Below are 15,908 nucleotides of genomic sequence, written 5' to 3'. Positions count from 1 at the left end.
TGTGTGTGTGTGGTAGTAACTCAGTCTGACTCTTTGCAACCCCAGGGACAGTAGCCCTCCAGGCCCCAGGCTCCTCTGTCCATGGAAGTCTCAGGGATCGAACGCATTTTCCCACATTGCAGGAAGATTCTTTACCATCTGAGCTGCCAGGGAAGCCCTCATTTCTTTTGCCTTTTTCAATTAAACCAAAAGAAAGCAGAAAAAATAGAGTAATACAAAACATCTGGCAGGAAAACAAATTTTAATCTAACCATATCAATATTAATATCATTAAATATAAGTGATCTTTCATTTTTCATTATTGTCCTGCATTTATACATGTCATATATATAAGTCCCATGAGATAGCTACTATTTTTTATAAAGTCAGTTTTTAGTGTGTACTTATTTTTACATGTATCAACATAGTTGATAATCTGCTTCTATATCCCCCAGCTTTATAATTGCTGTGAGGACAGTAACTTGTTTTATATAGCAATTGGTTGGCAATGCTTTGGGATTATCACTGAGTACCATACCAAAATATACCTTTACAGCACTTTCCATGATTTTGTAAGCACCTAATGCCTTATATTACCTTATTTAAAAAATAACCAGAAAAGTTTAGTTATCTGTAACCAAATAATGACTGATATACCAAATATCTATCATTATTGCGTTAAGTGAAAAGATTTTTTCGTGAACTCAAATTCCTTTCTAAGATTTAAAAAATAACCATTATGAATAACCACAAAACTTTCTAAAACTTTGAAATATGAAGTTAAACTCTTTCATGACCATTTTCCATAGGATATAACAGCTTTCTTTACTTCACCAAATTAGGAATAAATAACTACATCTTTAAGTGTCCATTAAAATTATGTAACAGCATAATACTTTGTACTTAATGATATTTTACTATGCAAAACCCTTTATAGAATCTTGAGAATCCTGCTTTAAATCAAATAGGAAACATTAGTCACTCTTTTACTTAATTTTTTTTTTGGCCTCTCTTTGCAATTTGAATAGATTGAGCATCTTTTTATCACTTAAAATATGTGATTTTCTTATACCAATCTCTCTAGCTTCAATTTCTGCCACTTTCACACTAACTATGCTACAGCTAGTCTATTTTTCTTTATGATTTTCAAATGTATCAAGCTTATAAGATCTTTGTGTCCTTGTATTAGTCCTCCTCTCTGACTAGAATATTCAGTCCCCATGGTTATTGCATGGTTGTTTTTTTTAAATCATCTGGATATCAGCTAAATACCACTCAATATCTTGCTTAACAACCAAAAATAAAGTAACTACCATCTCTCAGTCAAACTCTAACATGACATTATTTTTAATTAGCTTCAGAGTATTATCTCTTTCAGACATTGTGTCTTTTTTTCAGTTTAATAGTATAACCTGTCTTTATCCACTCAAATATAGTGCCAGCAGGTCTGGAATCTTACCTGTCCCATTCATCTACTTAGAATAATGCCTGAAACCTGAAAGTGTTTAATAAATACATTATGTGCTAAATGATTGATTGATTCATTGCGTTAATGAATAAATAACTTACTTAATTCCAAATGAATTTACTCCCCTCCTTGGTTTTCCAGTCTTTCCATTGCATTCAGCAAACCATGTGATGACTCAACAACTTCCTCATGGAAGCTTTTATTTCCTGATTGCGAAGGGTATAAATCACAGGGTTCATCAAAGGAAAGATTACGGTGTGAAAGAGAGAAACCACTTTGTCAGCTGGGAAGGCTCTGAAGGGGCGGGTGTAGATGAAGATGGCAGGTCCAAACATGAGAAACACGATGATAATGTGTGTGGTGCATGTGGACAGAGCCTTGCTCTTCCCTGCAGAGGAGTGCCCCTTTACACGGCAGAGGATGACTGCATAGGAGGCCAGAAGGCCCAGAAAGCACAGCAGGGTGAGCAGGCCACTGTTGGAGACCATCAGGAGCTCCACCACAAAGGTGTGAGCGCAGGCCAGCTTGATGACCTGTGGCACGTCGCAGAAGAAGTTGTCCAGTCGGTTTGGACCACAGAAGGGCAAGTGGATAATAAGAGCCACTTGAACAATGGAATGAGTAAATCCCCCAAGCCACAGAGCCAACAGCAAGGCATAGCAGGCTCTAGGGTTCATGACAGTCGAATAGTGCAAAGGACGACAGATGGCAATGTAGCAGTCAAAGGCCATCACGACAAGAAGGAACATCTCCCCTGCCCCAAGGAAGTGCAAGAAGAAGAGCTGAGTGATGCAGCCTCTGTAGGAGATCACCTTCTTCTCAGAGAGGAAGTCCACCAGCATCCTGGGAGCCACAATGAAGGAGTAGGATGCATCCAGGAAGGCCAGGTTGCCCAGGAAGAAGTAGAGGGGGGCCGTGAGACTGGGGTCTGACCTGATGGTGAGGATGATGAGGAAATTTCCAGGGAGGATGATGAGGTAGAAAATTAAGACTAGTGTGAAGACCAGGAGCTGAACATCTTGAGACTGGGTCAGACCAAGTAGGATGAATTCTGTCACCTCAGTGCTGTTCTCCCTAGCCATCATTTCTCAGTCTGTGGAATAACAAAGAGCAGAATACCATCTGTTATAACCACCTTTTCATCTATCCCCTGGCTCTTCTCCAAGTAAAAATAATATTTTCCACATCCAGCACTTTGCCAGCTGAATGCAATTTACGCATCATAGCTCTCCTGTGTTTTCAGTTAAACTTTCTACCTTTCATTTTCTTGATTTTCCAAGACACTGATCTTATGGCCACACTTGCATTCCTATTTAAGCATTGTGTTCCTAAGCTATTTTGCTTGAAATATCCTAGAAAATTCCTGATTAAAGCAAAACTAGTCATTATGAAGGTTGTCAGGTTGCTGTTGCTTTTGTTGTTGTCAGTGGTGCACTGTCTCCAAGGCTTAGTTAGATTAGTTGCTGAGTTTTGGTCCCCTTCTTCATCTCCACAGAGCAAAGATATTCTGCAGATGCTTCTTCCCTCCAGTTCCTATAGAATTCCCAGTTCCTGATTTGCAGCTATGTGCCTTGTTTCAGAATTTGTGCCTTATTAGTTCCATCACAGTGTTTTGCTTTGGTGCCCGTGTGCAACCTTACTCCATTTAGTCACCTGGATCTCAGCAAGTACACTGCATTACATCTAACTTAGAAGTATTCCCCTAGTTGGGGCGTCCCAGGTGACTCAGTGGTAACAAATTCACCTGCCAATGCAGGAAATACTGGAGATGCAAGTTTGACCCCTGGATCAGAAAGATCCCCTGGAGGAGGTAGTTCAACCCTCTCCAGCATTCTTGCCTGGATAACTCCATGGACAGAGGAGCTACAATCCACGGGGTCACAAAGAGTCAGACATGACTGAGCAACTAAGCACACATTCCCCTACTTACACCTCTGACTGGTCCCCCATCCTGCATGTGCTCCACACCCTGTCCTTAAATCCTAATTAATACTAGTCCAGTCTTACTTGCTCACAATATATATCCACAGTCTACTTTTCCCTCAGATCTCAGGATGATAGCCAAATACTATTCCCACAAATATTTTCTTGTAATGTAAAGCTTATTAGAATATATAAAATATTGTGACTATCTCAACTAATAAAATCAAAGCTAGATCTGGAAATGACCATATAGAACATGTAGTCTAATATATCATTTAACAGATGAGAAAAAAAAAAAAGAGCAATTTCAGTTAAGATTCTTAAATTTGCAATGACTTTTCTTTTTTACTCTAATTAAATAGGGGAGAAAAGGTATGTGTTCCTCAGTTTAAACAGATTGTATGTGTGTATTCAGTTGTGTCTGATTCTTTGCAACCCCATGGACTGTAGCCCACCAGGCTCCTCTGTCCATGGGACTTTCCAGGTGATAAAGTTACTAATTAGTGCCCCATCAACTTGCATAATCTTATTTGGGCACTTAAATAATTACTATTTGCTTATGTAAATACTTTGTCCTTGTGGGCTACAATCTGATCTAAAGAAGAATTCTGTTCATGACATCCAGAATTGAGGTTTAGACTACTATATAGATAGTGGTCTCCAAAATGGAATATGCTCATCTCAGTGGATAAACAAGATAATCCATTAGGATGCATAAAAACTGTGGAACTTCTCCATACATTATTATAAATCATGCTTTGAATTTTTAAAAGTATTTGTGATTGCTTTCTAAGTGTTACATTACTATAATCGTAGAAACATTCTATAAATAAATATTCATATATGTGATATTTGTGTATATTTGTTGAATGATGTAAAAGAAGAAAGGTTGTTGACTATAACAAAATATTATAATGTGACATATAGCAATATTTCCCTTGATTTTTAATTACACACAATGTTGACTTTCAAAAATGCTATGCATACAGTGGAATGCAATTTAGCAATAAAAAGGAATGGAGTACTGATATATGTTACAACATGGATATAACTCAAAACCATTATGCTATATAAAAGGAGCTAGTCACAAAGGACCACATATTGTATAATTCAATTTATACAAAATGTCAAGACAAGGCAAATCTGTAGATATAGAAAGTAGAAGAGTGGTTGCCAAGGAATAGGAGTGGGATTGGAGTGGCTGTTAATGAGTATGAGATTTCTTGGGAAGTGACGAAAATGTTCTAAAATTATATCATGTTGATGCTTGCATAGCTCATTAAATACACTTAGCACTGAATAATATGGTCTAAATGGTAAATTTTATGGTATTTTTTGTATCTCAATAAATATTATTTGCACTGTGCTCAATCACTCTAGTTGTATCTGACTTTTTGTGACCCTGTGGACTATAGCCTGCCAGGCTCCCCTGTCCATGGGATTTTCCCAGCAAGAATATTGGAGTGGGTTGCCATTTCCTTCTTCAAATTTCTTTAACTACTATTTAATGTGGCAGAGAAGAGTAGAGAGGAAAAATTTCTTTTTTTTTAATTTAAATTTATTTATTTTGATTGGAGGCTAATTACTTTACAATATTGTATTGGTTTTGCCATACATCAACATGAATCTGCCATGGGTATACACGTGCTCCCCATCCTGAACCCCCCTCCCACCTCCCTCCCCATACCATTCCTCTGGGTCATCCCAGTGTACCAGCCCCAAGCACCCTGTATCCTTCATCAAACCTGGACTGGCGATTCGTTTCTTATATGATATTATACATGTTTCAATGCTATTCTCCCAAATCATCCCCCCCTCTCCCTCTCTCACAGAGTCCAAAAGACTGTTCTATACATCTGTGTCTCTTTTATTGTCTCACATACAGGGTTATCGTTACCATCTTTCTAAATTCCATATATATGCGTTAGTATACTGTATTGGTGTTTTTCTTTCTGGCTTACTTCACTCTGTATAATAGGCTCCAGTTTCATCCACCTCATTAGAACTGACTCAAATGCATTCTTTTTAATGGCTGAGTAATACTCCATTGTGTATATGTACCACAGCTTTCTTATCCATTCATCTGCTGATGGACATCTAGGTTGCTTCCATGTCCTGGCTATTATAAACACTGCTTCAATGAACATTGGAAAAAATTTCTAATTGAAATTTGAGATAATTATTACTAGCATCCCTAGAAAGAGGAAGAGAGAAAAGGAAAGAGTAAAGGAAGATCAGCCTTAACAAGTCTGTATAGGGAACTCATGGGAAATTCAGACAATTCAGCAGTATTTTAGGCACACTTATTAGGAAACATCAGGACATGTGTTCTGTGTGATTAGTAACATTTGTAAGGAGCAGCCAAATGTGACAAAGAAGGTGTTTACAACTCATGGGTGGGCTTCCCTCATAGCTCAATCGGTAAAGAATCTGCCTGCAATGCAGGAGACCTGGGTTCGATTACTGGGTTGGGAAGATCCCCTGGAGGAGGGCATGGCAACCCACTTCCATATTCTTGCGTGGAGAATCCTATGGATAGAGGAGCCTGGGAGTCTACAGTCTGTGGGGTCGCAAAAGTCAGACATGACTTAGGGACTAAACCAACCAAACCATAACTCATGGGCACATATTTGTGCATAAAAATACATATTCACACATTGTGAGTCTAAGAAAATTGAAATAGGAAAAAAATATCTTTGGTGACCTTCATATTAGTTTAGGAGCTTCTTTGTTTCTTTTATCCACTTAAACACTGATTTGTCTCCACATTTATTCCTCATTCTGCCTGTAGAAACCTGCTCTTAGGAAAGTAAGTCAACAGCTACCTCTATCTGTTCTTAAGTTTTGTGCGTTTCAGGTGCCCAAGGTTATTTCTTTGGGTTAATAGTTCCAGGACAGAGGGATCACTATGAGTTACAAGCTCTTCCACTCTACCTTTGCTTTTATTTTCTATCATCCACCTCTACTGCCTATTTGTTGTTAACAAATGAAAATCTATACCACTTAATATTTTAAATTCACTACTCTTCTCCCGTTTTCATGTACATACCTTCTATTCCAGTGATTCTCAAATTGTGCTTTTCATAAAGGACAGATGTGCCTTGGATGACTATTTCTCTGTAAAAAACAACAACAAAAAAATGAATTCTGAAAAAAAAAAAAAGCCCCAAACAATGGGTCTTAGAGGGACAAGCTTTTGTCCTAATCCTATAAAGCAAAGAAGTAACTGTCAGCGTAGGCTAAGATAGAGATCCGAATGCTCTCATCATCTCTAATATTCCTTGTTATTTCAACTGGTACAAAAACACATCTGGCACTGAAGATGCATGGGTAGAGCTGTCTACCTCTTTTCCCTCTTTCTCAAAGTGCAGACCCGCAGCATCCATCCACAAGCAATATGGAGCATGCCTAGTTTCCAGCTGCTATCAGATCAGCTCCCCTCTGGGGACCTAATTACCATCCTGGCATCTCACTCTTTAATCTTTCCCCGTTTATTTCCTGTTCTTGTTTGTTTTTTGTTTGTTTGTTTGTTTTTTAATTTCCCATTCTCTTCCTGTTAATGCTACCTTAATACATTCATTTTCTCATTCTTTTTATATTTATATTTTCTTTAGCTTCTTTTATTTTCAATTTTATTCTTTTATTTTTTCTTGCAATTTCTCTTCCTTGTTTTGTCTCTTGCTTTCCCGTCCTCCTTGCTTCCTTTCTTATCGTTCTCTTTCTTTTCCCTCTTTTTGCCTAAATTCTTTCAGTGTTAAATCTTTTTCACCTTCTTCTTTATATGTATTCTATTTCATCGTGTTCCATGCCTGTCTTTCCATTAATTCTGATATAGTAGATTGTTTTTCTCATTCCATGGTAGAGGGAGCATGGTAGGTGCTTCCTAAATGTTCACTTAGAGTGGATTTTCTACAGATAGAAAATTCTTAACTTGGTCTTCAGTGCTAGGCCTTTTCTCCTGAATACTATCCTCTGAAATTTACTCAGTCTCAATCATACATTGGTCACTGAATCACACATTCTCTCACATGTTTTGTCTGTTTTTAATTCATTCTGATATATATGAAATGACTTTGTGCTCTAAAATTAATCTCTTTAATACCACCCTTGCCAAGATGAAAGTTCAAATATGACAATGTAGTTTCTGATAATGTATTATTTCTATATTTTATTACAATGTATTGTTACTATTACTACAAGTTTTAAAAAATGTGGATCAGGCAGAAGAATAAGAATATTTAATTGATAGTAGAGTTGAGGATTATGTAAAATTTTAATCAATTGCACAAATCTTCTCCAATACAGTATCTTATAAATTAAATGGAATAGTTAAATTAGATCATAGAAATTTGTATTTCCTTTAATACTCCAAGATTTTATATAGTATCATGAATATTATTTGAAGATATTCTATTTAATATAAGTGACTATTTCTATGGTTTGGTAACTGTATAAGTTTGGGCAAGTCATTTAGTGTTTTTAAATCTTTTTTTAATCTAAAAAGGAGAAATAACATATCCCATTTTATTGTTCCACGGAGTCAAATGAGATGATCAGTAGCCAATTCACATCTTTTAGACTGAACTATAACATCCATTAATTAGACAAATGTAGATCTCACCTTTTCTCTGTTCCTGCAACATTATCCTATTATCATGCATTTTCAGGCAGCAAATGTCTCGGACAGTTACAATGTGAATTGTTTTCTATTTTCTTCTTCCTTTCAATTTCTTTCAAATATGAAGACTGAGCAAAAATTTCACCTCACCAGGTGTTCGGTGTTACTCTCAAACAAATGGCTATTATCTTCCTCCTGATGAAAAGGAGATTAACTGATCATTCCAGAATTTTTCCTTAAATATATATTCTCATGGTGAAACATGATGAATTATAAATCTGTTCTACAACTTATATTGTAATAAGGAGTGTTTGGGGTATTATAGCTACTTTAAGCCCGCAGAGTACTTCCAGTGGGAATATTAGAATGTCATCTAGAATTAGAGGAAAAGATGAGAATATTTTAAGGATTAATTGTTCAAAAAATGTACCAGCTAGGGCCACACAGGTCTTGTCAGGATTTAGAATTTGACAATTTATCAGTGACAGTGATAATGGAATGGCACATATGTTTATTAAGCATAATGAAAGTAGAAAGTCTAGGGAGATTATTTTAGATCTTATTATACAATTCATTCAAGTGATGAAAATGCATAGTTGTTTAATCAGAAGTTAAATAGTGAAAATAAATCAATGATAAATGTTACTACCTGCATTTCTTTGTGTAAAAGAGTTAGAGAATATATTATGCTCAAAATGTTTTTCAGGAATAATTCTCCTTAAATAAGAGAACTTCATGATGTCTTGTAGAATAGTCTCTCTAGGGATATGCTGTCTCAAATAAAAGAATTATTCTACTGTGATTTTTGTATTTATAGTTATTCACATTTTTTAATGTGTGTTGAGCTGTAGCAAAACGAAGACTTTTTAGTTTCTAAATTAATGTTATATGGAAGAAAAAATACTTAATTATAAGAAATTAATTTGACTTTTTGTTTAAGAAGTGAAGTAAATCTATGGCATTAAAATTAAAATAACAACATCTTTTGCAAAAGGAATACAATATATGATCAAGTGTACTTTCATTCAAATTTATATCCAATTCAGCCAGAGATGCAGTAGGAGATAAAAAGTTGGAGAAAGAGGTAAAGAGATGAAAATAATGTTATTTATTTTTTCCTATTATAATCTGTGCTGCAAATAAATAACTTTGAATATATGTCATTTTGCTTGGGTAAAATTAATATAACAATATAAATTTCCAGAAAGACAGATTGAAATGTAATTGGAAAAGACAGGAGAAAAGAGGGAAAAAATGGAAAGACATAATGGAAAAAATAGAAGAAAAGATGTAGAGACAAAGAAACCATGCCCACAGAGATGCCTGTGCTGCAAAGGCATGTAAGCAGATACAAAAAAAGGAGGAGAGAGAGACAGAGAGGAGAGAGTGTCAAGAGAGAGGAAATCTCTCTGGAAATGCAGTGTCTTTTGTTGTGGTTTTGGGGTTTTGTTCTTATTGTTTTTTTATATAATTACAGATTTCTCAGTGATCTCAGTTTTCAGTAGTGATTGATAAGATAGATTCTAGTTCTTTGAGAAGCCTCTGAAAAGTTGAGGTGTTAGGTGCACGGATCGATTCTTTCCTTCCCCAGGGAGAAATTGAGAGCTGAGGTTTTTAATCACCAAGTAATATTCTATAATGTGGATATAGCACATTTTGTTCTATCCATTCATCAGTTGATGAACACTTGCCGATGTTTTAACTTTTTTTTTAATTTTATTTTATTTTTAAACTTTACAATATTGTATTAGTTTTGCCAAATATCGAAATGAATCTGCCACAGGTATACCTGTGTTCCCCATCCTGAACCCTCCTCCCTCCTCCCTCCTCCCTCCCCATACCCTCCCTCTGGGTCGTCCCAGTGCACCAGCCCCAGGCATCCAGTATCGTGCATCGAACCTGGACTGGCTACTCATTTCATACATGATATTATACATGTTTCAATGCTATTCTCCCAAATCTCCCCACCCTCTCCCTCTCCCACAGAGTCCATATGACTGATCTATACATCAGTGTCTCTTTTGCTGTCTCATACACAGGGTTATTGTTACCATCTTTTTTATTATAATGATTAAGGTTGTTGTAATCATTCATCTACAGTTTGTTGTGTGCAAATGTGTTTTCATTTATGTTGCATTGATATTTGAAGTAAAATTGCTAGGTCATATATTAATCCTATGCTTAACATTTTGAAAAACTGCCAGAATTTTCTTTAAAAGTGTTGCACCATTTTATGTTTCACCAGCTATGTATTTGGGTTCCAATTGTTCTACATCCTTGTTGACCCTTGGAATTGTCTGTCTATTGGATTATAGCCATCCCAGTGGGTGTGATGTGGTTTCTTATTGTGAATTTGATTTGGGTTTCCTCTTGATACTAGTAATGTTCAGCATCTTTTTACATACTTATTGGCCATTTGTATATCTTTTATGGAAACATTTATTTAGATTATTTGCCCATTTTTAATTGAGTTGTCTTTTGATTCTAGAATTTTCTAAATTCTTTTATTCTGGATACATATCCCTAATCAGATATATGATTTATAATCAACTTCTACCATTCTGTGTATTGTCTTTTCCTTTTCTCTAGATTCTCAATTAAGCTGAACTTTTTGTTTGCTTGTCTTGGGTTTTTTATTGTGAAAGTGTGAAAGTCTCTCAGTCATGTCCAGCTCTTTTGTGATCCCATGGACTGTCATCTGGTCATGCTCTTCTGTCCATGGCATTCTTCAGGCAAGAATACTGTAGCCTGGCAGGCTCCTCTGTCCAGGTAAGAATACTGGAACTGGTAGCCATTCCTTTCTCCAGGGGATCTTCCCAACCTCAGGATTGAACCTGGGTCTCCTGCATTGCAGGCAGATTCTTTAATGTCTGAGCCACCACAGAAGCATCTTTTATTGTGAGTTCTCTTTTAAAATCTTTATACAAGAGTAAGTATAGCCTGTCTGAAAATTAAAAGGAAACCTTAACTAAAATTGGATTTGGGAAGGCCTGTAAAGGGAGCTCTCATGCCCTGCCATTTATCCTCAATTACCCCAAACAAGAAGTAATCAGGCACTAGCCTCAGTGGGAATAGATGTATGTAGTTCTCCCAATAAGGAAGGGCAATCACTCTACTTTCCCAGGAGGAAGAAAGAATACTTTCTTCTTGTCCAGCAACAAGTTCAAGACAAAGGAAAATGCCTAAGCTCAGACTTCACCTGAACTTTTACTTTTTTTCAATGAACTTTCTTCTTTTTACTTACATATGACTTCCTTTCCTTATCCCACTCTCCTTACTATCAAAGCTTCATGTGTATCTCACTCATAGTATCTTTCTGGCAGATGAGCTTTTCTACCTGACAAGAATTGTTTAATAAGCCAATTAGATCTGCAAATTTACTCAGTTGAATTTTGTATTTTAACAGGTGTTTCAAATCACTGTTTTTTCAGTGAACTTGTGTTTTCTTCTACCAAATACCCAAGCCTATCACTTTGAGGTTGCAAGTTGAAAGAAAGTCTCACTTTGATGTTTCAGGACATAGGAAGAATTTGATGACAAGCCAAACCCTTGTTAGGGAAGCACTTATTTTCATCTCCACTAAAAATCAAGTTTGAGAGACTTTTTTTTTTTTCTTGCTGTCTGCTTCTGCTGGGCAAGCTTTCCTCTGATTTTCTCTTTTTTTCCCCTAGACTCTGAGCTCTCATTCAAGTGACGTCTGAGCCATCCCTGTTCAGGCTCAAAGTCTAGTCCACAGTGCTCTCCCAAATTTAGTGTTACTAGCAGGCTCTAGGCAGTGGTATTCTATAGATGTTCTCAAAGTAGGTGATGGTTCCATGGTGGTGTATTTTCCTGGAATGCCACTCAAAGTTCAAACTAGAGTTCAGGTGTAATTTTTTTTTAATTTCTTTTCTATTTATTTTTTAAATTCAAATTTATTTTAAATCATTAACTTAAAAAATATTTTAAATGATTTTGACAATTCTATGTTTTGTCAACCAAGGGACTGAAGAGCTTGAGCAAGTTATACTGATAGACACAAAAATGTTGCATAATACTTTATCAAATGACATATAATTCCATCTACCACTGAATGTATACTTTACCTTTCAATTAGTTAGAATTCCTTTAATATCAGATGTGCTATATTGTAGGTATTTAGAAATTAAAAATATTGAGATATTTTTGTTTACTATGTAGAAATAGAATTGAATATAATTCTTATGGCAACTATTCTTAAATTACGATATATAACATAAAATCAAACAGTGTACTTCTTTTTTTTTAATTGACATTTGAAAGTCAACTCTTCACACTTATGAGCATGTGGTTTCAAGGCTGCTCTTTGTAGTTCTATTGAAATTGTCCTTCCATTATTTCTGTTTCCTTTCTGGTATCTTATATTCACTCTGTCATCTGATATTAACTATACTATAAAATTTATTTATTTTTATTCTTTATCTCATTGGTTCAAGAGGTTGTAATTAAATTTTTGCCTTTGCTGTTAACATTCTTTAAATCATGATTTAATCAGGGTGCCACATTTATAGTAGTATAAGTTAGTGACAATCATTAGCAATCTGTGTTAAAACAATCTCTAATACTACCACTACATATTTCTGTATTTATCTCTTCACTAATAAACAAACATTGACTATATCATAAAGTATTTAATTACATTATATGTCTGTTTTGCTGCAGATAATTAATTATCATTATGTGTTATAACAGCATTAACTGTGAATTTAAAGCATTTTATCATTAATTTTTTCTGCACCAGTTAAGAAAGTAAAACCATGTATTACATATAATATATTCAAATTGTGTTAGCCTTATATTTGAAAGCTGGATTAATTACACAGTTCTAAAATCTAAAAGTTCTATGTGGAGCTAACATTTTGGAACTGTAACTTTCTCATGGCCACTTGCATTTTCTGATTTCTCAAGGTGTAAATAATAGGATTCAATAAGGGTGTGATAACAGTGTAAAATACAGCAAGGACTTTATTGCTGGCAAAACTCTTGAAAGGCCAGGCATAGATGAAGATACACGGCCCAAAGAACAGACTGACCACAGTGATGTGGGCAGACAGTGTGGACAGGGCTTTGGAGAGGCCTCCAGATGATCTTCGTTGCACAGTGGCCAGGATGACCGTGTAGGAGACAAGCAGGAGGAGGAAACAGATGAGTGACAGCAGCCCACTGTCAGCAATGACAAACAGTTCCAGGGTGTATGTTTCCACACATGCAAGCTTAATCACAAGGGGAAGGTCACAGAATATATTGTTTATGATGTGGGGGCCACAGAAAGGTAAGTTTACTGTTAATACCATCTGACTCATGGTGTGTGTAAAACCAATTGTCCATGAAAGTATAACAGACCAGTTGAGCAACCTGTGGTTCATGATTTTCCTGTAGTGCAGGGGTTTACATACGGCCACATATCTGTCAAAAGCCATGGCTACCAGAAGAGCTGCCTCAGCACCTCCAAACAAGTGCATAAAGAACATCTGAGCCATGCATCCCCATATAGAGATGGTCTTGCGTTCAGTGAGCAAGTCTCTGATCATCTTGGGTGTGGTGACTGTGGAGAGACACATATCCAAAAAGGAGAGGTTTCCAAGGAGGAAGTACATGGGAGAATGAAGGGTGGAACTGCATGTCACCGTGACCATAATGAGCACGTTTCCCAGCACAGTAGCCCCATAGATCAAGGAGAATGTCACGAAGAAGACAATCTGAAGTTTCCATGCCACAGAAAATCCTTGTAAAATAAACTCCGTCACTACAGATCCATTTTTCAGATCCATTTACTCAACTCAAAAAAAGTTCCAGAAGTTCTTTCTTATCTCAGATATTTTCAAGAAATGATTAGTGCCTACAAATTAGAGAAAATACAATGAAAATAATGTTGTTCCTGTAGGTTAGCCTCCAGAAGTATACAGATTGGATACTAAAATGTTGACTGTGGACCTGGGGAGTACACAGAGGACAGAAACACACAGCCTTCTATGAAGAGTTGTGCTATACGAATAACATGTAAATGAGCAGAAATATTACTATTGACAACTTTGTGACAGTAAAAGCAATAATTACATGCACTGTGGAGAAATGACAAGGCTTGATAACTATTAAAATGAAAACCAACTATAATTTGGGAACCATTGATTTGCCACATGGATTTATTTTTTTTACTTCCAGAATTATATTTTCTTATTTTTTAAAACTAAAGACCCTTACTCCTTGGAAGAAAAGTTACGACCAATCTAGACAGCATATTGAAAAGCAGAGACATTACTTTGCCAACAAAGGTCCATCTAGTCAAGGCTATGGTTTTTCCAGTGGTCATGTATGGATGTGAGAGTTGGACTGTGAAGAAAGCTGAGTGCTGAAGAATTGATGCTTTTGAACTGTGGTGTTGGAGAAGACTTTTGAGAGTCCCTTGGACTGCAAGGAGATCCAACCAGTCCATTCTAAAGGAGATCAGCCCTGAGATTTCTTTGGAAGGAATGATGCTAAAGCTGAAACTCCAGGACTTTGGCCACCTCATGCGAAGAGTTGACTCATTGGAAAAGACTCTGATGCTGGGAGGGATTGGGGGCAGGAGGAGAAGGGGACTACAGAGGATGAGATGGCTGGATGGCATCACTGACTCGATGGACGTGAGTCTGAGTGAACACCAGGAGATGGTGATGGACAGGGAGGCCTGGTGTGCTATGATTCATGGGCTCGCAAAGAGTCAGACACAACTGAGCGACTGAACTGAACTGAACTGAAACGAAACATAAAGATGTTTCTATTGTAAATGCTCCTGTTAATGAGAAAGGGACTATATTTTTCACATAGTTCCTTTGGTACATGGAATTTTACAACCCATGATACAATTAGCAAAAGAAAAACCTGAATATGAAATTAATTCAATCAAGCAGAAATTGATTAAAAAGACTTATTTTGGCCTTTTACTGTATTTCAGAGGGAAAGATGCCATTCATTTAAGTTGATGACTTTCCCAGCGCTTGTGTCTCTTATTCTTCTTCCTGAGCAAGGCTTCTCAAAATATTTATTTCTGCACTTAATAGACCTGTTCTTATATTATGAATACAAAAGGAATATAAGTGAAAGGAAAGAAATTATTACATAGCTTAGACAACAAAATGTATTGGTAAAGAAACTTTTATTCCTCTTAAATGATTAATTGCCAATTAGATTTTATTGTGTTCACTCAATTTATTATCCACTTTGGAGAAAATTGAAGGTAGAAAAATAATACATTAGCACTAGGATAGAACTCTCTAATCATTTTTTCTCCACATCTTATTTAGTAAATGAAAAATCAAGATCTATGTAAGTAAGTAAATCTCCCCAAGTCCTAACGGCAAGACCACTCCCAAGAATGTGTAGTGGGTATTAGATGAGATAGTATATGTATAAGCTCCTGGCTTGGCAGAGAATGAGCACTGAGAAGGCATATATTCAGTCAGTTATTCATGTAAATCCAAGATTAAAGCCTGAGGATAATTTATATAAATCCCTGTTAGAAAAGTAACAAGCCAAGGCTTATTTTATTGTTATCAGATATGAACATTTCCACTCTTGCTCATGTGTATACAATACACAGTACTTAATGTAACAAGTAAATCTTTTCTTTCCCTTTTATTATAGACATATTAAGAAAACAAACATAATTTCAGTATTGATGGATTTTACATTTTTTAAAACCTATGCACACTTATCCTAGACAAACCTCAAAAACTAAGTAAAAGAGACCTAACACAAAAGACCACATGTTATATAATTTCGTTTATATGAAATATTTAAAAACAAAAATCCATAAAGACAGAAATTATATCAGTAGTCCCCTTGAGATGGGATGTGAGTGCCAATGGGCACTGATGATGATAATGACTTAAAATCAGATTGTGGTGATAGGTACACAAATAT

At 36.0% G+C, this 15,908-nt stretch overlaps 2 protein-coding genes across 2 annotated transcripts; both read right to left on the bottom strand.

Moving 5' to 3' along the window:
* Positions 1–1,602: 1,602 nt before the first annotated feature.
* Positions 1,603–2,529, bottom strand: LOC139185144 (olfactory receptor 4N5). Its single transcript, XM_070796788.1, has one exon. It carries the CDS (start codon positions 2,527–2,529, stop codon positions 1,603–1,605), a length of 927 nt encoding a protein of 308 aa, XP_070652889.1.
* A 10,318-nt stretch (positions 2,530–12,847) lies between these two features.
* LOC109564303 (olfactory receptor 4L1-like) lies at positions 12,848–13,777 on the bottom strand. The gene has a single exon (XM_019967790.2). It carries the CDS (start codon positions 13,775–13,777, stop codon positions 12,848–12,850), a length of 930 nt encoding a protein of 309 aa, XP_019823349.2.
* Positions 13,778–15,908: the final 2,131 nt, after the last annotated feature.

Source organism: Bos indicus, chromosome 10 (assembly GCF_029378745.1).
Source record: "Bos indicus isolate NIAB-ARS_2022 breed Sahiwal x Tharparkar chromosome 10, NIAB-ARS_B.indTharparkar_mat_pri_1.0, whole genome shotgun sequence".
In the NCBI taxonomy this organism is placed as follows: domain Eukaryota; kingdom Metazoa; phylum Chordata; class Mammalia; order Artiodactyla; family Bovidae; genus Bos; species Bos indicus.
The sequence above is the reverse complement of the archived record's forward strand: the minus strand, read 5'-3'. Positions and strand labels throughout refer to the sequence as shown.

Bases quoted from the DNA above. Each gene is read 5' to 3' on its own strand.
- LOC139185144 (XM_070796788.1), bottom strand. From the start codon at position 2,529: ATGGCTAGGGAGAACAGCACTGAGGTGACAGAATTCATCCTACTTGGT.
- LOC109564303 (XM_019967790.2), bottom strand. From the start codon at position 13,777: ATGGATCTGAAAAATGGATCTGTAGTGACGGAGTTTATTTTACAAGGA.